Consider the following 22,757-nt stretch of genomic DNA (forward strand, 5'->3'; position numbering starts at 1 on the left):
CTATCCTTCAAGTTGATCCAATAATTAAAAAGTTTATCCCTAGAAGACCATCTATTGCATTTAGGCGAGCTGCCAATTTAAGAGATCAGTTGGTCCACAGTCACCATGAAGGACGGTCCCCAACGACCTTCTTGGACAGGTTTACGCCGAGTGTGGGTTGTTTTCCGTGTGGTCGGTGTGTCGCCTGTCCCAATATTGATAAAAGTGATTCTTTTACCAACTCTAGTGGCACACAGGTGTTCTCAATTAGACAACGTATCACATGTACCACTAGATATGTCATCTACTACGCTACATGCCCCTGTGGATTAATATACGTCGGACTTACTACCCGCCAACTAAAAGTCCGCGTCAGGGAGCATGTGTTGGGGATACAGGCGGCCGCCGGCCACATTGATGCGACCACACTAAAAACGTTGCCGAGGCATTTTAAGGCATATCACGATTGTGATGACACGTTGTTGAGAGTGAGGGGTATTGATGCCCTCAAGATCAACATTAGGGGTGGCTGCCTTTCCAAGAGACTCGGTATGTTGGAAACACGCTGGATTTGGCGTTTACATACTGTCCAACCAGAGGGGCTAAATGAGAGTTTGTCGTTCGCCCCATTCCTGTAGTCGCCGGGCTGCTGTGCACCTTCTCCTCTGTATTGTTCCGCATACGCTGTCTATATTTGATTTTAATTTGTGTTTTATTGTCTCATATATTTTTAGTTTGTTCCCGGATTGTGACCTGCCTATGGGAGAATCACCCTACTACACTACCAGAAGTATTTGAATGTGGATTCATCTGATATACACCTCTGATGTCTTTTTGGAATGAACATTAATATCTTCTAGTATACATCAGCTTCATACATTGGACATTTTGAAGTATATGATGAGGAGTTTATCCTTGTACAATATATTATATATGGATATATTATGCTGTTATGTTGCTTTCGCCATAGATGATTCAGGGGTGGATAGGATTGATATGGAATCTACATATGGATAGTTTTGATGGTTGCGGGTGATATGTTGTATATGGTTGCTTCTGATATGTGTATATATATATATATATATATATATACTATCTTCATATTTTTCACATTTAATAATGATTCAATAAAGGTTTTTTGTCACATATATGCAGCACCTTTAATAGGGATGGTCACTAAGTAGATTATTCTGTTTATGTATATTTTATATGATGTCTGTTTATTTATACTGCGGTTATTGGCATGCGCATGTTATTTGTGCGCCGTAATGGCGTTTTTTTGTATGCCAACACATTTGCCCCTTTTCAAGATGGCCGCGGCGGTTTTTCGCGCATGTGCAGCTGCGCTCTTCCTGTCTCCGGCTCCTGCAGTGTCTTGTGGGGCGGATCACATGGGGCCCGTGTGTTTCCGGCCCTGCAGACCGTGCGGACCGGATATGGGATGATGCTAGGATGTGCAGGCGCGATTACCGTTATTTCCGGGTCATAAGGTATTTAACTGCTGCCCCTCATCTCTGGGCACCCCCCCTGAGGAAGGCAAATTGCCGAAACGCGCGTCGGGGAGGCCGTGATTGCTGTGCGTGGGTACTGTGACTTTCCACTGTGGTATGTAATTGATCGTTTGATCCAAATTTATATGGTCACAGGTCCACAGATAGATGTTTCTATATATTTAATATGATTAAGATCTTCCACTAGGATTTTTGCTACTTCTGTGGCTTATATTGCACTTTAATTGCACTTTAATCCGGCCCTTTTGTGACATGTGTGTGCGGGTTTGTGCGGGGGATGTTTTCCTGCCATGCTGTATACCTGTGTTTTTACTCGCAATAAAGGTGTTTTCTATATTTGCAATATTTGGACGGTGTTGACTGCGTTTTTGGTGCTTTTTTCTTGTGGTATATATATATGCAGTTGTCCATTCATGGTTCGGGTCTGCCCTGGTTATTACACCATGTATATTTAAATGGATATGAGAACTAGGACAGACCATGTATTCTACTGATTTCTAGCACTGTAATGTATAGACCTGTAATTAGTCGTTAGAATGAAAGTTTGTTTAGCTGGATATGTGGACTCAACGATGGTAGACCCACACTAAATAATAAAAGCACAAATCTAACCCTAACTCGGCAGCACCTGTCCCTACACTGTCTGATTCCGGAGCTGAATGCGCCGAGCCAGGCGGCGTCCGGTCTCTTATAGACCTGATGACGCTGTGCGGCCAGCCAGTCACTGTAATACCACAACAAAGATGGCTGCGGCATTACAGTACATGGCAGACAATCCCTGCATGTTGATTGGCTCTGTAAAGAGCGCCAATCGTGCAGAGCGGAGACCCGAGCTCCCGCCGAGCAAACCCAGAAATGCTCGGTGCTCGCCAAATACAGCGGTGCTCGGGCGAGTAACAAGCATTACCAAGTATGCTCGCTCATCACCACCCAAGATACTCAGATGACACCGAACATACTCAGATAACACTCAGAATCCTCAGATAACACCCATGATGCTCAGATAACACCCAGGATGCTCAGATAACACCCAGGATGCTCTGATAGCACCCGAGCATGCTCCGATAGCACCCAGGATCCTTAGATAACACCCAGGATGCTCAGATAGCACCCAGGATCCTTAGAGAACACCCAGGATGCTAAGATAACTCCCAGGATGCTCTGATAACTCCTAGGATGCTCAGATAACTCCCAGGATGCTCTGATAACTCCTAGGATGCTCAGATAACTCCCAGGATGCTCTGATAACTCCTAGGATGCTCAGATAACTCCCAGGATGCTCAGATAACTCCCAGGATCCTCAGATAACACCCAGGATACTCAGATAGCACCCAGGATGCTCAGATAACACCCAGGATACTCAGGTAACACCGAGGATGCTCCGATAGCACCCGAGCATGCTCCGATAGCACCCAGGATCCATAGATAACACCCAGGATGCTCAGATAACACCAAGGATACTCAGATAACACCCAGGATGCTCAGATAACTCCCAGGATGCTCAGATAACTCCCAGGATTCTCAGATAACTCCCAGGATGCTCAGATAACTCCCAGGATGCTCTGATAACTCCTAGGATGCTCAGATAACTCCCAGGATGCTCAGATAACTCCCAGGATGCTCAGATAACACCCAAGATGCTCAGATCGCACCCAGGATGCTCAGATAACTCCCATGATGCTCAGATAACTCCTAGGATGCTCAGATAACTCCCAGGATGCTCAGATAGCACCCAGGATGCTCAGATAACTCCCAGGATGCTCTGATAACTCCTAGGATGCTCAGATAACTCCCAGGATGCTCAGATAACTCCCAGGATGCTCAGATAACAGAGGATGCTCAGATAACATACAGGATGCTCAGATAACTCCCAGGATGCTCTGATAACTCCCAGGATCCTCAGATAACACCCAGGATGCTCAGATAGCACCCAGGATGCTCAGATAACACCCAGGATACTCAGGTAACACCGAGGATGCTCCGATAGCACCCGAGCATGCTCCGATAGCACCCAGGATGCTCAGATAACTCCCAGGATGCTCTGATAACTCCCAGGATCCTCAGATAACACCCAGGATGCTCAGATAGCACCCAGGATGCTCAGATAACACCCAGGATACTCAGGTAACACCGAGGATGCTCCGATAGCACCCGAGCATGCTCCGATAGCACCCAGGATCCGTAGATAACACCCAGGATGCTCAGATAACACCAAGGATACTCAGATAACACCCAGGATGCTCAGATAACTCCTAGGATGCTCTGATAACTCCCAGGATACTCAGATAACTCCCAGGATGCTCAGATAACTCCCAGGATGCTCAGATAACTCCCAGGATGCTCAGTGTTGTGAATTTGCTTTTTGCTCCCTCTAGTGGTTACTAGTTTTTTGACTCTGGTTTTTCTGTCATTCCTTTTATCCGCACCTGGGTCGTTAGTTAGGGGTGTTGCTATATAAGCTCCCTGGACCTTCAGTTCAATGCCTGGCAACGTAGTTATCAGAGCTAGTCTGCTGTGCTCTTGTCTACTGATCCTGGTTCCAGTTATATCAGCTAAGTCTGCCTTTTGCTTTTTGCTATTTGTTTTGGTTTTGTATTTTTGTCCAGCTTGTTCCAAATCTATATCCTGACCTTTGCTGGAAGCTCTAGGGAGCTGGTGTTCTCCCCCCGGACCGTTAGACGGTTCGGGGGTTCTTGAATTTCCAGTGTGGATTTTGATAGGGTTTTTGTTGACCATATAAGTTACCTTTCTTTATTCTGCTATCAGTAAGCGGGCCTCTCTGTGCTAAACCTGGTTCATTTCTGTGTTTGTCATTTCCTCTTACCTCACCGTTATTATTTGTGGGGGGCTTCTATCCAGCTTTGGGGTCCCCTTCTCTGGAGGCAAGAAAGGTCTTTGTTTTCCTCTACTAGGGGTAGCTAGATTCTCCGGCTGGCGCGTGTCATCTAGAATCAACGTAGGAATGATCCCCGGCTACTTCTAGTGTTGGCGTTAGGAGTAGATATATGGTCAAACCAGTTACCACTGCCCTATGAGCTGGATTTTTGTATTCTGCAGACTTCCACGTTCCTCTGAGACCCTCGCCATTGGGGTCATAACAGTTTGCCAGGCCAGTATTAAATGTTTAATGCATTGCAGAAGAGGGATTATAAGAAAGAAGATTCTGAGTTTTTTTTTTTTTCTTCTTCCCCTTTACCTCAGAGTGGCTATGCTTGCTGCAGACATGAATGTCCAGACCTTGATTACAAGTGTGGACCAGCTGGCTACTCGTGTGCAGGGCATACAAGACTATGTTATCAGAAATCCTAGGTCAGAACCTAAAATACCGATTCCTGAACTGTTTTCCGGAGACAGGTTTAAGTTTAGGAATTTCGTGAATAATTGTAAATTGTTTTTGTCCCTGAGACCCTGTTCATCTGGAGATTCTGCTCAGCAAGTAAAAATTGTTATTTCGTTCTTACGGGGCGACCCTCAGGATTGGGCTTTTTCGCTGGCGCCAGGAGATCCGGCATTGGCTGATCTTGATGCGTTTTTTCTGGCGCTCGGTTTACTTTATGAGGAACCCAATCTTGAGATTCAGGCAGAAAAGGCCTTGCTGGCTATGTCTCAGGGGCAGGACGAGGCTGAAGTGTATTGCCAAAAATTTCGGAAATGGTCCGTGCTGACACATTGGAACGAGTGTGCACTGGCCGCTAATTTTAGAAATGGCCTTTCTGAAGCCATTAAGAATGTTATGGTGGGTTTTCCCATTCCCACAGGTCTGAATGATACTATGGCACTGGCTATTCAAATTGACCGGCGGTTGCGGGAGCGCAAAACCGCAAATTCCCTCATGGTGTTGTCTGAACAGACACCTAATTCGGTGCAATGTGATAGAAAAAAAGCAAATTCACAACAGTACCCCCCCCTTAGTGAGGGGTCACCGAACCCTCACCACGACCACCAGGGCGATCAGGATGAGCGGCATGAAAGGCACGAACCAAATCGGCCGCATGAACATCAGAGGCGACCACCCAGGAATTATCCTCCTGACCATAGCCCTTCCACTTGACCAGGTACTGAAGCCTCCGCCTGGAGAGGCGAGAATCCAAGATCTTCTCCACCACGTACTCCAACTCGCCCTCCACCAACACCGGAGCAGGAGGCTCAGCAGAAGGAACTACAGGCACAATGTACCGCCGCAACAAGGACCTATGAAATACATTGTGAATAGCAAACGACACAGGAAGATCCAGACGAAAAGATACAGGATTAAGGATTTCCAATATCTTGTAAGGCCCAATAAAACGAGGTTTAAATTTGGGAGAGGAGACCTTCATAGGAACAAAGCGGGAAGAAAGCCACACCAAATCCCCAACGCGTAGTCGGGGACCCACACCGCGGCGGCGGTTGGCAAAGCGCTGAGCCTTCTCCTGTGACAACTTCAAGTTGTCCACCACATGATTCCAGATCTGCTGCAACCTATCCAATCAGACTTTGGAGGCTTATTTGAGGTGTTTTGTCTCTGCTGATCAGGACGATTGGGTGACATTCTTGCCGTTGGCTGAGTTTGCCCTTAATAATCGGGCTAGTTCCGCCACCTTGGTTTCGCCTTTTTTCTGCAACTCTGGTTTCCATCCTCGCTTTTCTTCGGGTCATGTGGAGCCTTCTGACTGTCCTGGGGTGGATTCTGTGGTGGATAGGTTGCAGCAGATCTGGAATCATGTGGTGGACAACTTGAAGTTGTCACAGGAGAAGGCTCAGCGCTTTGCCAACCGCCGCCGCGGTGTGGGTCCCCGACTACGCGTTGGGGATTTGGTGTGGCTTTCTTCCCGCTTTGTTCCTATGAAGGTCTCCTCTCCCAAATTTAAACCTCGTTTTATTGGGCCTTACAAGATATTGGAAATCCTTAATCCTGTATCTTTTCGTCTGGATCTTCCTGTGTCGTTTGCTATTCACAATGTATTTCATAGGTCCTTGTTGCGGCGGTACATTGTGCCTGTAGTTCCTTCTGCTGAGCCTCCTGCTCCGGTGTTGGTGGAGGGCGAGTTGGAGTACGTGGTGGAGAAGATCTTGGATTCTCGCCTCTCCAGGCGGAGGCTTCAGTACCTGGTCAAGTGGAAGGGCTATGGTCAGGAGGATAATTCCTGGGTGGTCGCCTCTGATGTTCATGCGGCCGATTTGGTTCGTGCCTTTCATGCCGCTCATCCTGATCGCCCTGGTGGTCGTGGTGAGGGTTCGGTGACCCCTCACTAAGGGGGGGGTACTGTTGTGAATTTGCTTTTTGCTCCCTCTAGTGGTTACTAGTTTTTTGACTCTGGTTTTTCTGTCATTCCTTTTATCCGCACCTGGGTCGTTAGTTAGGGGTGTTGCTATATAAGCTCCCTGGACCTTCAGTTCAATGCCTGGCAACGTAGTTATCAGAGCTAGTCTGCTGTGCTCTTGTCTACTGATCCTGGTTCCAGTTATATCAGCTAAGTCTGCCTTTTGCTTTTTGCTATTTGTTTTGGTTTTGTATTTTTGTCCAGCTTGTTCCAAATCTATATCCTGACCTTTGCTGGAAGCTCTAGGGAGCTGGTGTTCTCCCCCCGGACCGTTAGACGGTTCGGGGGTTCTTGAATTTCCAGTGTGGATTTTGATAGGGTTTTTGTTGACCATATAAGTTACCTTTCTTTATTCTGCTATCAGTAAGCGGGCCTCTCTGTGCTAAACCTGGTTCATTTCTGTGTTTGTCATTTCCTCTTACCTCACCGTCATTATTTGTGGGGGGCTTCTATCCAGCTTTGGGGTCCCCTTCTCTGGAGGCAAGAAAGGTCTTTGTTTTCCTCTACTAGGGGTAGCTAGATTCTCCGGCTGGCGCGTGTCATCTAGAATCAACGTAGGAATGATCCCCGGCTACTTCTAGTGTTGGCGTTAGGAGTAGATATATGGTCAAACCAGTTACCACTGCCCTATGAGCTGGATTTTTGTATTCTGCAGACTTCCACGTTCCTCTGAGACCCTCGCCATTGGGGTCATAACAGCTCAGATAGCACCCAGGATGCTCAGATAGCACCCAGGATGCTCTGATAACTCCTAGGATGCTCAGATAACTCCCAAGATGCTCAGATAACACAGGATGCTCAGATAACTCCCAGGATGCTCTGATAACTCCCAGGATCCTCAGATAACACCCAGGATGCTCAGATAGCACCCAGGATGCTCAGGTAACACCCAGGATACTCAGGTAACACCGAGGATGCTCAGATAGCACCCGAGCATGCTCCGATAGCACCCAGGATCCATAGATAACACCCAGGATGCTCAGATAACACCCAGGATACTCAGATAACACCAAGGATGCTCAGATAACTCCCAGGATGCTCAGATAACTCCCAGGATGCTCAAATAACTCCCAAAATGCTCAGATAACTCCCAGGATGCTCAGATAACACCCGAGCATGCTCCGATAGCACCCAGGATCCTCAGATAACACCCAGCATGCCCATATAACACCCAGGAAACTCAGATAACACCCAGGATGCTTAGATAGCACCCGAGCCTGATCAGATAACACATAGTCCGAGTATGCTCGCTCATCTCTACTTTGTACAGAAGAGATGAGGGTCATAACATTCCCGTTTTTCCCTTCTTTCTCCACCAGCATCTTCAGCATTTGATTTAGGGTCCTGTTACACATTCTTGTAGCCTGTTGGTCTGAGGGTGATGGGGATCAGCTACAAGATGCTGCTGTGTATTTTCTTGCAGAGACTTTTCATCAGCTCAGATATAAATTGGGTCACCTGATTAGTTAACATCTCCCACATGAGACAATACAGTCCGTAGGGCATCGGCCACTGCTCCTGGATATCGCACAGCATAGTCAACAACTGAGAGAATGAAGCCATTGCTAGAGGCCCTTTAGTATCCGCAGCCACTTGCTGGGAAAGCTCCTCAATCACTGGCAGTGGTATCAATGGGGCTTTTTGGATGTTCCAAGTCTCCAGCTTTTTGACAAAGTGTGCAAGATCGACAGTAATTGGCTATGTCTGTCCCTATATTGGGCCAATAAAAGTTGTATCAAACAGGCGTTAGTGTTTTGTACTCCAAGGTGCCCGGCCAGTGGAATTTCATGAGCAATTCTTAATAACAGCTCCCTGAATAGATAGGGGACAACCAGACGCTTTCCCTGGTCCCAGTATATTGTCTCCTGGTAAGACCCAGCTGAGATGCATCTCAGCTTCTCCAGACTGGTATCTGTTAGCTTTCTGGAAGCCCTGCTATCAGTCTGTAGGCCAAACCGTGGTCAGATGCTGAGTCAGCTATTGGGGCCTTCAGTAGATCTGCCATGTGGGGAGCCTCCTGGCCCATAGTAGACAGTTCTAGCAGTTCTTCCTGAGACTCATCCTCTAATCTTTGGGGTTGAGTCTAAGCAGCAGCCTGACTGCGGGTCACAGCAGCCACCGTTATACAGTTAGGTCCATATATATTTGGACAGAGACAACATTATTCTAATTTTGGTTCTAGACATTACCACAATAAATGTTAAACAAAACGATTCAGATGCAGTTGAAGTTCAGACTTTCAGCTTTCATTTGAGGGTATCCACATTAAAATTGGATGAAGGGTTTAGGAGTTTCAGCTCCTTAACATGTGCCACCCTGTTTTTAAAGGGACCAAAAGTAATTGGACAGATTAAATAATTGTAAATAAAATGTTCATTTCTAGTACTTGGTTGAAAACCCTTTGTTGGCAATGACTGCCTGAAGTCTTGAGCTCATGGACATCACCAGACGCTGTGTTTCCTCCTTTTTGATGCTCTGCCAGGCCTTCACTGCGGTGGTTTTCAGTTGCTGTTTGTTTGTGGCCTTTCTGTCTGAAGTTTAGTCTTTAACAAGTGAAATGCTGCTCAATTGGGCTGAGATCAGGTGACTGACTTGGCCATTCAGGAATATTCCACTTCTTTGCTTTAATAAACTCCTGGGTTGCTTTGGCTTTATGTTTTGGGTCATTGTCCATCTGTAGGATGAAACGACGACCAATCAGTGTGGCTGCATTTGGCTGGATCTGAGCACACAGTATAGGCCCCGTCTCACATAGCGATTTACCAACGATCACGACCAGCGATACGACCTGGCCGTGATCGTTGGTAAGTCGCTGTGTGGTCGCTGGGGAGCTGTCACACAGACCGCTCTCTCCAGCGACCAACGATCAGGGGAACGACTTCGGCATCATTGAAACTGTCTTCAACGATGCCGAAGTCCCCCTGCAGCACCCGGGTAACCAGGGTAAACATCGGGTTACTAAGCGCAGGGCCGCGCTTAGTAACCCGATGTTTACCCTGGTTACCAAAAAAAATAAACAGTACATACTCGCCTTTCAGTGTCCGTCAGGTCCCTTGCCGTCTGCTTCCTGCTCTGACTGAGCCGCCGTACAGTGAGAGCAGAGCGCAGCGGTGACGTCACTGCTGCGCTCTGCTCTCACTGTACGGCCGGATCTCAGTCAGAGCAGGAAGCAGACGGCAAGGGACCTGACGGACATCAGATGGTGAGTATGTACGGTTTGTTTTTTTTACGTTTACGCTGGTAACCAGGGTAAACATCGGGTTACTAAGCGTGGCCCTGCGCTTAGTAACCCGATGTTTACCCTGGTTACCAGTGAAGACATCGCTGGATCGGTGTCACACACACCGATTCCGCGATGTCAGCGGGACCTCAACGACCAAAAAAAGGTCCAGGCCATTCCGACACGACCAGCGATCTCACAGCAGGGGCCTGGTCGCTGCTACGTGTCACACATAGCGAGATCGCTACTGAGGTCGCTGTTGCGTCACAAAACGAGTGACTCAGCAGCGATCTCGCTATGTGTGACGGGGCCTTATGGCTCTGAAGACCTCAGAATTCATTCCTGTGTCACATCATCCATAAACACTAGTGACCCAGTGCCACTGGCAGCCATGCATGCCCAAGCCATCACACTGCCTCCGCTGTGTTTTACAGATGATGTGGTATGCTTTGGATCATGAGCTGTACCACGCCTTCGCCATACTTTTCTCTTTACATCATTCTGGTAGAGGTTGATCTTGGTTTCATCTGTCCACAGAATGTTCTTCCAGAACTGTGCCGGCTTTTTTAGATGTTTTTAGCCTTTTTCTTCTTGATGCTTATGAGTGGCTTGCACCGTGCAGTGAACCCTCTGTAGTTACTTTCATGCAGTCTTCTCTTTATGGTAGATTTGGATATTGATACGCCGACCTCCTGGAGAGTGTTGGTCACTTGGTTGGCTGTTGTGAAGGGGTTTCTCTTCACCATGGAGATTATCCTGCGATCATCCACCACGGTTGTCTTCCGTGGGCGCCCAGGTCTTTTTGCATTGATGAGATCACCAGTGCTTTCTTTCTTTCTCAGGATGTACCAAACTGTAGATTTTGCCACTCCTAATATTGTAGCAATTTCTCGGATGGGTTTTTTCTGTTTTTGCAGCTTAAGGATGGCTTGTTTCACCTGCATGGAGAGCTCATTTCACCGCATGTTTACTTCACAGCAAAACCTTCCAAATGCAGCACCACACCTCAAATCACCTCCAGGCCTTTTATCTGCTTAATTGAGAATGACATAACGAAGGGATTGCCCACACCTGTCCATGACATAGCCTTGGAGTCAATTGTCCAATTACTTTTGGTCCCTTTAAAAACAGGGTGGCACATGTTAAGGAGCTGAAACTCCTAAACCCTTCATCCAATTTTAATGTGGATACCCTCAAATGAAAGCTGAAAGTCTGAACTTCAACTGCATCTGAATTGTTTTGTTTAAAATTCATTGTGGTAATGTCTATAACCAAAATTAGAAAAATGTTGTCTCTGTCCAAATATATATGGACCTAATTGTAACTAAAAAGGGAGAAATGCCAGAAATACCTATTGTCCCTCTGTTTCCTTGAGGGAAGGAGAAAATGGATTATGGATCACAAGCCACATCGGCAGCCCCCACATGTGAACAACTTTCTTTTGTGCCACCCAGCGTTTTATAGTCCTGACCGTAGGCTGATATTTCCAGGATGACCCAGATTGGTCTGTGACTGGACGATGGGCTTCGTTGTGGCCTTGCATTTCAAGTATCCTGTGTCTCCCCCCTTCTCTCTATACAGTCAATAGGAAATATTCTGCCAAGTTACAGATTATTTGCTAGCTCATTTGAAGCACTTAGTCCAGGAGCCGAGGTGCCATGTTTGACAGCTCTCAGTATTCTCCCAGGAGATCCCCCCTCTGGCTCTGAGTTTGTGCTATAAGAATAGGCAGTTGTTATGTCCTTTGTGTAGACTGTCATGTGGATGCAGCCTGGACTTCTTATTTTAATGATATTATATATTATAGTTTCCCTGACTATTATAGATTTTCTTCACAGATAGCTCTGGCTTCATAGCACCACAGGAGTCCAGAGATGGAGGGATGACCATGATTCACGGAGCACATGGACTGGGCATGAACTGTGCTCTATGCTGACAGGGTCCAATTAAAATTTCTGCATGGGGTTGGACCTGTGCCTGTGGATGGGCAGTAATCCTAGACTGTCAGAGTTGGAGGGGACCTCCTGGGTCATCTGTACCAACCCCCTGCTCAATGCAGGATTCACTAAACCATCTCAGACAGATGTCTGTCCAGCCTCTGTGTGAAGACTTCCATTGAAGGAGAACTCAATACCTCTTGTGACAGCCTGTTCCACTCATTGATCACCCTCACTGTCAAAAAGTTTTTTCTAATATCTAATCTGTATCTTCTCCTTTCAGCTTCAAGCAATTGCTTATAGTCTTTCCTTGTGCAAATGAGAATAATGATGATCCATCTACACCAGGGGTGGGCAATTAATTTTTCAAAGGGGCCACATAAGAAATTTGGACTGTTTATGGAGGGCCGAACCAACTGGCTGATCATAATTCTTAGGCTACAGTGGGGAAAAAAAGTATTTAGTCCGCCACCAATTGTGCTCCCACTTAAAAAAGATGAGCGGCCTGTAATTGACATCATAGGTAGACCACAACTATGAGTCAAAATGAAAAAAAACAAATCCAGAAAATCTCCTTGTCTGATTTGGCAAGATTTATTTTTCCAATTATGGTGGAAAATAAGTATTTGGTCATTAACAAAAGACCATCTCAATATTTTGTTCTATATCCTTTGTTGGCAGTGACAGAGGTGACGCGTTTTCTGTAAGTCTTCACAAGGTTGCCACACACTGTTGGTGGTATGTTGGCCCATTCCTCCACGCAGATCTCCTCTAGAGCAGTGATGTTTTGGGCCTGTCGCTGGGCAACACGGACTTTCAACTCCCTCCAAAGGTTTTCTATGGGGTTGAGATCTGGAGACTGGCTAGGCCACTCCAGAACCTTCATAAACTTCTTACAAAGCCACTCCTTCGTTGTCCTGGCGGTGTACTTGGGATCATTATGCTGACAGACCCATCCACATTTCATCTTCAATGCCCTTTCTGATGGAAGGAGGTTTGCACACAAAATCTCACAATACATGGCCCCATTCATTCTTTCATGTATCTGGATCAGTCGTCCTGGTGCCTTTGCAGAGAAACAACCCCAAAGCATGATGTTGCCACCCCCACGCTTCACAGAAGGTATGCTGTTCTTTGGATGCAACTCAGCATTCTGTCTCCTCCAAACACAAGTTTTGTTTCTACCAAACATTTCAACTTTGGTTTCATCAGACCATATGACATTCTCCCAATACTCTTCTGGATGGCTATAGAATGTTTCGCCCCCAGCAGTTTGCCCCCGGGTACATTTCGCCCCCAGCAGTTCGCCCCCGTTTATCCTTGTGGTTCATGAATTCCAATTTGTCATCAATCCAAGTGTCACAAAAGTACTATACAGAGTGCTGCACTTTTGTGACATGTTAAATCAACTTTCCATCTGATGTCACGGGGTACTGGTAGACTGCACTCCGTGACCCAAGGAGCTGCAGCTGCGACAGGTAAGTATCATCCGGGGGGCCAAATGCTGGGGCTAAAATGTGCAGGGGTGAAATGTACCCGGGGGTGAACTGCTGGGGCGAACTGCTGGGGACAAAACCTCCAAATCCCCTTTTGGATCATCCAAATGCTCTCTAGCAAACTTCAGACGGGCCTGGACATGTACTGGCTTAAAGGGAACCTGTCACCACGTTTTTGGAAGATGGGATAAAAATAGCGTTAAATAGGGGCAGAGGTGGGCATTACATTAGTGTGTTTGTTATGCGTTTATTACCCACCTAAGTTGCCGAAATACCTTTGCAAAGTCTCCGTTTTCGCCTGTCAATCAGGCTGGTCTGGTCAAAAGGGCGTGTTGTCTTCCCCCAGATTTTGCGTAGTTTTCCGTTGGTGTCGTAGTGGTGTGCGCATGCCCAAGGTCCCGAATCCTCTGCCAGGGGATTTAAAAGAGCGCGCTGTTCGTTATTTCATTGGTGATCGGTGAGCGCGGCCATCTTCCTTTGGCCGCGCGTGCGCAGAAGCGGCGCTCTGCTGGCCGCGGCTTCAGGAAAATGGCCGCGGGATGCCGCGCGTGCGCAGATGGATATCGCGGCGGCCATTTTCCTGAAGCCGCGGCCAGCAGAGCGCCGCTTCTGCGCACGCGCGGCCAAAGGAAGATGGCCGCGCCCACCGATCACCAATGAAATAACGAACAGCGCGCTCTTTTAAATCCCCTGGCAGAGGATTCGGGACCTTGGGCATGCGCACACCACTACGACACCAACGGAAAACTACGCAAAATCTGGGGGAAGACAACACGCCCTTTTGACCAGACCAGCCTGATTGACAGGCGAAAACGGAGACTTTGCAAAGGTATTTCGGCAACTTAGGTGGGTAATAAACGCATAACAAACACACTAATGTAACGCCCACCTCTGCCCTTATTTAACGCTATTTTTATCCCATCTTCCAAAAACGTGGTGACAGGTTCCCTTTAAGCAGAGGGACATGCCTGGCACTGCAGGATCTGAGTCCCTGGCGGCTCTATGCAGGTCATTCACTAGGTCCCCCCCGTGTGGTTCTGGGATTTTTGCTCACCGTTCTTGTGATGATTTTGACCCCATGGGGTGAGATCTGACGTGGAGCCCCAGATCGAGGGAGATTATCAGTGGTCTTGAATGTCTTCCATTTTCTAATTATTGCTCCCACTGTTGATTTCTTCACTCCAAGCTGGTTGGCTATTGCAGATTCAGTCTTCCCAGCCTGGTGCAGGGCTACAATTGTGTTTCTGGTGTCCTTTGACAGCTCTTTGGTCTTCACCATAGTGGAGTTTGGAGTGTGACTGTTTGAGGTCGTGGACAGGGGTCTTTTATAATAATAATAATATAATAATAATCTTTATTTTTATATAGTGCTAACATATTCCGCAGCGCTTTACAGGTTGCACACATTATCATCGCTGTCCCCGATGGGGCTCACAATCTAGATTCCCTATCAGTATGTCTTTGGAATGTGGGAGGAAACCGGAGAACCCGGAGGAAACCCACGCAAACACGGAGAAGAACGTACAAACTCTTTGCAGATGTTGATACTGATAACAAGGTCACACAGGAGCCATTACTACAGGTAATGAGTGGAGGACAGAGGAGCCTCTTAAAGAAGAAGATACAGGTCTGTGACAGCCAGAAATCTTGCATGTTTTTAGGTGATCAAATACTTATTTTCCACCATAATTTGCAAAATAAATCTTACCAAATCAGACCAGGTAACTTTCTGGATTTGGTTTCTCATTGTGACTCTCATAGTTGAGGTCTACCTATGATGTCAATTACAGGCCTCTCTCATCTTTTTAAGTGGGAGAACTTGCACAATTGGTGGCTGACTAAATACTTTTTTCCCACTGTATGTTCACACGCAGCGTTTTTGCAGCGTTTTGTTTCTGAAGCCAACACCTGCTCTGTGGGCAGTACTACTACTACTCGTTTGCTGCATTTTATTGGGTGTGGATTACACGTGTGTATTGTCTACATAACTTGTTTAATAAAGTTGGTTTTATTTCCCAAAAATGCTTAAAAAATGCTGCAAAAACAGTTATTGCGTATTTTGCTGCATTTTTGCGCTTTCTCATCACTTTCTGTGGGTGACAGTGGAAAACGCTGAAACATCTGAAATGCTGCAGACTAAAAAAACACTGCCGCTCTCAGATTCTCATCGCTTCAGCTCGGACTGGGAAATATAGCTTTTAATTTGCATTAAAAAATCCCCCTGCATCTGAACACAGCTTACACTGATGTTATCAGTTTATGAAAAGCAGTAAGTTATAGGTTTTTAATTTGCAGCTAAGACCCATAGTAACATGTATGAACCATTAATTAAAGGGGTTTTCCAATTTCCGGAAACCCTTCTCATTAGCTGCAGTTATAGAAAAAAGTTTTTTTTCCTCCCCCTCCCGGGACCAGCGCTGAGTCTCTGTGACAGTTCCTGGTGCCTGTTAGTGTCTGAAGTGCTCTCGTCACGTTTGCAGCGCTGCAGCCAGTCGGTGAGCTCATTGACTATGGGCGATTCATGGCGTCAGTCCACATCAAGCTGCTGAGCTCAGGTATTGGATCCATTTGACATGGCGTCAGTCCACATGAAGCCGCTGAGTTCAAGTATTGGATCCAGTAGCCATGGTGTCAGTCCACGTGAAGCTGCTGAGCTCAGCTATTGGATCCAGTAGACATGGCATCAGTCCACGTGAAGCTGCTGAGCTCAGGTATTGGATCTAGTAAACATGGCATCAGTCCACGTGAAGCTGGTGAGCTCAGGTTTTGGATCCAGCAGACATGACGTGAGTCCACGTGAAGTTGCTGAGCTCAGGTATTGGATCCAGTAGATATGGTGTCAGTCCACCTGAAGCTGCTAAGCTCAGGTGTGGGATCCAGTAGGCATGGCGTCAGTCTACGTGAAGTTGCTGAGCTCAGGTATTGGATCCAGTAGACATGGTGTTAGTCCACGTGAAGCTGCTGAGCTCAGGTACTGGATCCAGTAGACATGGCGTCAGTCCACGTGAAGCTGCTGAGCTCAGGTATTGGATCCAGCAGACATGACGTCAGTCCACGTGAAGTTGCTGAGCTCAGGTATTGGATCCAGTAGACATGGTGTTAGTCCACGTGAAGCTGCTGAGCTCAGGTACTGGATCCAGTAGGCATGGCGTCAGTCTACGTGAAGCTGCTGAGCTCAGGTACTGGATCCAGTAGGCATGGCGTCAGTCTACGTGAAGCTGCTGAGCTCAGGTATTGGATCCAGTAGACATGGCATCAGTCCTCGTGAAGCTGCTGAGCTCAAGTGTGGGATCCAGCAGACATGGCGTCAGTCCACGTGAAGCCGCTGAGTTCAGGTGTTGGATCCAGTAGACATGACGTCAGTCCACGTGAAGCTGCTGAGTTCAGGTATTGGATCCAGTAGCCATAGTGTCAGTCCATGTGAATCTGCTGAGCTCAGGTATTGGATCCAATAGACCGCGTCAGTCCATGTGAAGCCGCTGAGCTCAGGTATTGGATCTAGTAGACATGGCATCAGTCCACGTGAAGCCGCTGAGTTCAGGTATTGGATCCAGTAGACATGGCGTCAGTCCACGTGAAGCTGCTGAGCTCAGGTATTGGATCCAGTAGACATGGCGTCAGTCCGCGTGAAGCTGCTGAGCTCAGGTATTGGATCTAGTAGACATGGCGTCAGTCCGCGTGAAGCTGCTGAGCTCAGGTATTGGATCTAGTAGACATGGCGTCAGTCCACGTGAAGCTGCTGAGCTCAGGTATTGGATCCAGTAGGCATGGCATCAGTCCACGTGAAGGTGAGTAAGAGCGCATTCAGACGGAAGGATTTTTCATGTATGAGAAGGACAGTCCTTGTTTCATCTGAGTTTGGTCAGCGTTTCATTAGTTTTTTTCCAATGAGAAAAAAATAAGTTTCTCCATCTTTTCCTATCAAGCAGCCGATGACGTCTCGGTGCTGGCCGATTTTTATTTTTTTCTCACAGAGTTGCATTGCTGAGTTTGATAAGACACTTGGAGCAATACCGGACATGTCTATGATTTTACAAAGACCACCCAGTCTGCAAAAATAAAAATAAGACATGTGAACAGCCCCCCACAGATGATACTAGGTATGAGTGCTGTCTGTGAAAAACCAGGAGAGAACTCGTACGTGAAAAACTGACGTATGATTAAGCCCTAAAGCAGCTAGGTTTTTATTTTAAAAAATTACATTCGGAGAACAGTGGGTTTTCTAAACCCTCCGAGAGCCATTCCCACCCAATCCCCATCTAGGCCTTATCTACTCCCGCATCTGCTGGGAGCCATCCACCTAGACATTTACCAAGAGCTATCCCCACCCCTTCTGAAAGCCATCCCCACCCAACCTCCACCTGGGCTTTCTCTACTCCCTCCGGGAGGCATTCTCCCACACCTGGACCATCTCTACCCCTGCCATGACTCATCCCACATCCACCGTTAGCTATCCCTCCAGACCTTCGCCAAGAGCTATTGCCATCCCTTCTGAGAGCCATCCCCACTCAACCCCCAACTGTGCCTTCTCCACCCACTCTAGGAGCCATCCCTCCAACACCACTGCCTCTGCCATCTCCACGGCTCTAGGAGCGGTCCCCCCATACCTCCGCCTGTGCCATCTCCACCCCCTCTAGGAGCCCCTTCCACTACACCCCCACCTGGGCCATCTCTACCCCTGCCTGGAGCCATCCCAATCTTGCATCTTTCAGGAGCCATTCCACTTGTGGGTATCATGGCCCGACCTGGTTCCTTCCGCTATATCCACCTGTATGAGGTGTAGGACTATTCAGGCTCATCACGCTCCTCATTTCGGGTGGAATAATCAGGCAGGATGTACGTCTTATTCTTTATTTATGAGTACGCACTTTCACATACTGGATGTAGGAGCTTACGATGCACCTCCATCGCATGGCTGTGCAGCGAGGGTTGTGGGGTCAGATTGGGCGGAAGGTCAGCAGCGGTGGTTTTTCTGGCATCAGGATGAATCTGAAAACTGTGTTTAGGTCATGTTTACACACCGTGTCAATCTGGAAGTTCTTCAGCATCTGGAGGTTGAGAAGAAAAACAGGTTACCCTCAACCCCGCAAACTACCTCTCATGACCCAGACATCCATCACCTGCCTGTTATCACTCTTATACCCATCACCCAGACACCCTCACCCCAGACAATCATCACCAAGCTGTCCTCACCTGCCACTTGTCCTCATCCTGGATCCAATTCCACCTCCTCAGCCCGATACCTGTCACCAGCCAGACTCTTCATCTCAAATTGGTCACCTGCGCACCCACCTGTCACCCGAAACCATCTTGATCTTACCCCGAACACCTGTCCTCAGCTGTACTGCTAGCCCCTACAACGCACCTGCCCCATCACCTGCTGCCCTGTAACTTCCTTCCCCTGTGCTGCAGCCACTGTATGCATATACTATATACAATGGACATAAAAGTCTGCACACACCCTATGCCTCACTGTGATAAGGGGTGGTGATGACTGGTGTCTGCTTTACACCTTCTGGGATTATCGCCACAGAGTTCCCCTCGGTCTCATCAGACAGATCACGTTTCCTACTTTTGGCCGATGTGATGGAGTATTTGGCAGAACATCACCGACTTATATGTAAGAAAAAGCTACTTCTCCGCCCAACCCCACAGGCCGGAGATGTGAGGAATACGGGAGATTGTGGTCATCTGTAAGACACCACCAGGACTGGCCAGAAATCCCTGCAGCTCCTCTAATGTTGCCGCCGGCCTCAAGTGACAATGTCCTTCTTGTCTTTTCCCCAATATCTGAGGGACGTCCAGTTCTCTGTAATGTCTCTGTGTTGCCAGATTTCAGCTCCTTCTTGTGATGTCTTCAGTGTCCATGGTAGATCTGATCCCTGTATTTGTCCCTTCTGGCTAACAACTTTCCACACTTTGATCCTTTGCTGTGTTGTCAGCTGTTTACAGGAGAATCCTCCAAGAGCAGCGACACTTTCTCTGGGGCTGATCAAAATCGCTGGAAATGACGATGGCTGAGCACTGACTACTATGTAACATGAGGGGATAAGAGGGTGTGTGCACTTTTGCAACCACAGTATTTTGGTTTATTTTTCTTTTTCCCTCAGAATGATTTCAGTTTTTCTCACTGAATTTGTACAGATTGTGGGTGATGTTAAAAAGGAAAAAGTTTGCAGATTCTTCTGGCATTTATTGTACATGGCAAAAACCTGGTATTTTATTAGAGGTGTGTAGACTTTTTATATCCACTGTATTCTGTGAGTGCTGCCTGGACTTACGTGCATCAGGAAAAGCATCATTTCTGTCTCCGCAATCCTTCTACCAATGCACTGTCGCGATCCGAAGCCAAATGCCAGCGCCTTAAAGTTTGTGTCATCTCGACGCATCCAGCGACCAGGATCATAACGTTGGGGGTCCTGAAAGATGTGGGAGCTGCGGCCCATGGGATACAGACCTACCTGCACCAGAGTCTGCAAAAGAGGACAATATGGCGTACAGTGAAAGAAGCGGGTGCTAGATGGGACAGAATACGGGGTACAGTGCAAGACACTTGCGGGTAAATGGGACACATGGGGTACAGAGCTAGACGTGGGGTTAGGGGGGAAAGAAGATAGGGCACAGAACATGATAGACCCTAAGGTATAGGGGACAGAATATGGAGTAAAATGCAAGTCGTGGGGGTAGAGGGGATGGAATATTGGGGTACAAAGCGAGACATAGAAGGTAGGTGGGACAATATGGGGGTGCTGTATGGTGGTATCTTTAGGATCATATCTTGCAGTGTAGACAGGTCCACGTGGGATTTGTTCTGTATTTATAGAGGAGCTCTGATTATTTTGAGTGTCCCTAATAAGAGAATGGGCAAAGTCTCACCCCAGAGGGAATGTGGTAGTTGTGCAGCGTGATGTCCTTGGTCAGATATCTCTGGACTGTGATCCCCACAGGATACAACCTGAAGACAACCGAGAGCAATAGATTAAACATCTCCGTAGCAGGTGCCATGTAGTGGTTATATCATCAGGAAAGTAAACTTCTGCTCATGCTCGGGTAGAGGATGAGTCCTCATGGCGTGTGCCTTCTGCTTATATAATGGCATGAGACTCTCCAGCTTTTATTACCTTTAGGACAGGCCGCAGGACATCGAGCACTGCAGGACAGGACCTTAACTACAGGACTGTTGCAGGCTTGAGGATACTTGGAAGGAAGACAAGAGTCATCTGTCGAGTGGTAGAGCTGGCACTTACCGCAGCGTCTCCTTGATCGCCCCCTTCAGTAGAGGCATGAGGTTCAGTAGCTGGTTCAAGTCCTGAGGGTTTTGGGCCTCTGCTTTGCGAACCTCATCCCTGAGTTCTCTCTGTACAGATGGATTTCTGGCCAGTTCAAAGAGGGTGAAGAGTAAGGGCATGGCTGTCTGCAGGGGCAAGAAGGCAAAAGTCAGACAATATATTCCCAGGATTGGAGATAAGATGACGGGGAAGAGTAAGGGCATCAGCATCTGTGAGAAGAAGGAAGCACAAGTCAGACGCAGTAGATGCCCATGAAACGGTGAAGAGTTAAGGGCATCTGCAGGAGCAAGAAGACTAAAGTTAAACACAACAGATGATGAGTTAAATGAGTTAAATCACAGATAGCCATCTGTGAGGACAAGTAGACAAGAGTCAAACACAAGACCCTAAAGGTACCGTCACATTAAGCGACGCTGCAGCGATCTAGACAACGATGCCGATTGCTGCAGCGTCGCTGTGTGGTCGCTGGAGAGCTGTCACACAGTCAGCTCTCCAGCGACCAACGATGCCGAAGTCCCCGAGTAACCAGGGTAAACATCGGGTTACTAAGCGCAGGGCCGCGCTTAGTAACCCGATGTTTACCCTGGTTACCAGTGTAAATGTAAAAAAAACCAAACACTACATACTTACATTCCGGTGTCTGTCCCCCGGCGCTGTGCTTTCCTGCACTGACTGTGAGCGCCGGCCGGAAAGCACAGCGGTGACGTCACCGCTGTAATCTGCTTTACGGCTGGCCGGCGCTGACAGTGCAGGAAAGCACAGCGCCGGGGGACAGACACCGGAATGTAAGTATGTAGTGTTTGGTTTTTTTTACATTTACACTGGTAACCAGGGTAAACATCGGGTTACTAAGCGCGGCCCTGCGCTTAGTAACCCGATGTTTACCCTGGTTAGCAGTGAAGACATCGCTGGATCGGTGTCACACACACCGATCCAGCGATGTCAGCGGGAGATCCAGCGACGAAATAAAGTTCTGGACTTTCTGCTCCGACCAACGATGGCACAGCAGGATCCTGATCGCTGCTGCGTGTCAAACTCAACGATATCGCTATCCAGGACGCTGCAACGTCACGGATCGCTAGCGATATCGTTCAGTGTGAAGGTACCTTAAGTGCTTCGCCATCTTTGGGGACAAATAGATACAACAAAACTGCAAAAAGAGAATGAAGTGTAAGGGCATGGACATCTGTGAAGACAAGTAGATACAACAAAACTCCCAAGAAAAGGATGATGTGTAAGAGCTTGGCCATCTCAGAAGACAAGTAGATACAACAAAACTCCAAGAAGAGGATGATGTGTAAGAGCTTGGTCATCTGTGAAGACAAGTAGATACATCAAAACTCCAAGAAGAGGATGATGTGTAAGAGCTTGGTCATCTGTGAAGACAAGTAGATACAACAAAACTCCAAGAAGAGGATGATGTGTAAGGGCTTGGCAATCTATGGGTGCAAGTAGATACAACAAGACCCCAAGAAGAGGATGATGTGTAAGGGCATGGACATCTGTGAAGACAAGTAGATACAACAAAACTCCAAGAAGAGGATGATGTGTAAGGGCTTGGCAATCTATGGGTGCAAGTAGATACAACAAGACCCCAAGAAGAGGATGATGTGTAAGGGCTTGGTCATCTGTGGGGACAAGTAGATACAACAAGACCCCAAGAAGAGGATGATGTGTAAGGGCTTGGTCATCTGTGAAGACAAGTAGATACAACAAAACTCCAAGAAGAGGATGATGTGTAACGGCTTGGTCATCTGTGGGGACAAGTAGATACAACAGAACTCCAAGAAGAGGATGATGTTTAAGGGTTTGGCAATCTATGGGTGCAAGTAGATACAATAAGACCCCAAGAAGAGGATGATGTGTAAGGGCTTGGCCATCTGTGAAGACAAGTAGATACAACAAAACTCCAAGAAGAGGATGATGTGTAAGAGCTTGGTCATCTGTGAAGACAAGTAGATACAACAAGACCCCAAGAAGAGGATGATGTGTAAGGGCTTGGTCATCTGTGGGGACAAGTAG

General features: G+C 47.4%; 1 protein-coding gene across 1 annotated transcript in view; it reads right to left on the minus strand.

The window, feature by feature from the left end:
* Window positions 1-18,285: 18,285 nt before the first annotated feature.
* Window positions 18,286-22,757, minus strand: part of LOC143783182 (cytochrome P450 11B, mitochondrial-like) — a 75,279-nt gene continuing 70,807 nt past the window's right edge. The window contains exons 6-9 of the mRNA XM_077271577.1: window positions 20,694-20,860; window positions 20,323-20,401; window positions 19,728-19,919; window positions 18,286-18,494 (exon numbers count right to left, since the gene is read on the minus strand). Coding sequence (XP_077127692.1) covers window positions 18,384-18,494; window positions 19,728-19,919; window positions 20,323-20,401; window positions 20,694-20,860 — 549 coding nt within the window. The 3' untranslated portion in view covers window positions 18,286-18,383. The remainder of the gene's footprint in view (window positions 18,495-19,727; window positions 19,920-20,322; window positions 20,402-20,693; window positions 20,861-22,757) is intronic.

Source organism: Ranitomeya variabilis, chromosome 6, assembly GCF_051348905.1.
Source record: "Ranitomeya variabilis isolate aRanVar5 chromosome 6, aRanVar5.hap1, whole genome shotgun sequence".
Lineage (NCBI taxonomy): Eukaryota > Metazoa > Chordata > Amphibia > Anura > Dendrobatidae > Ranitomeya > Ranitomeya variabilis.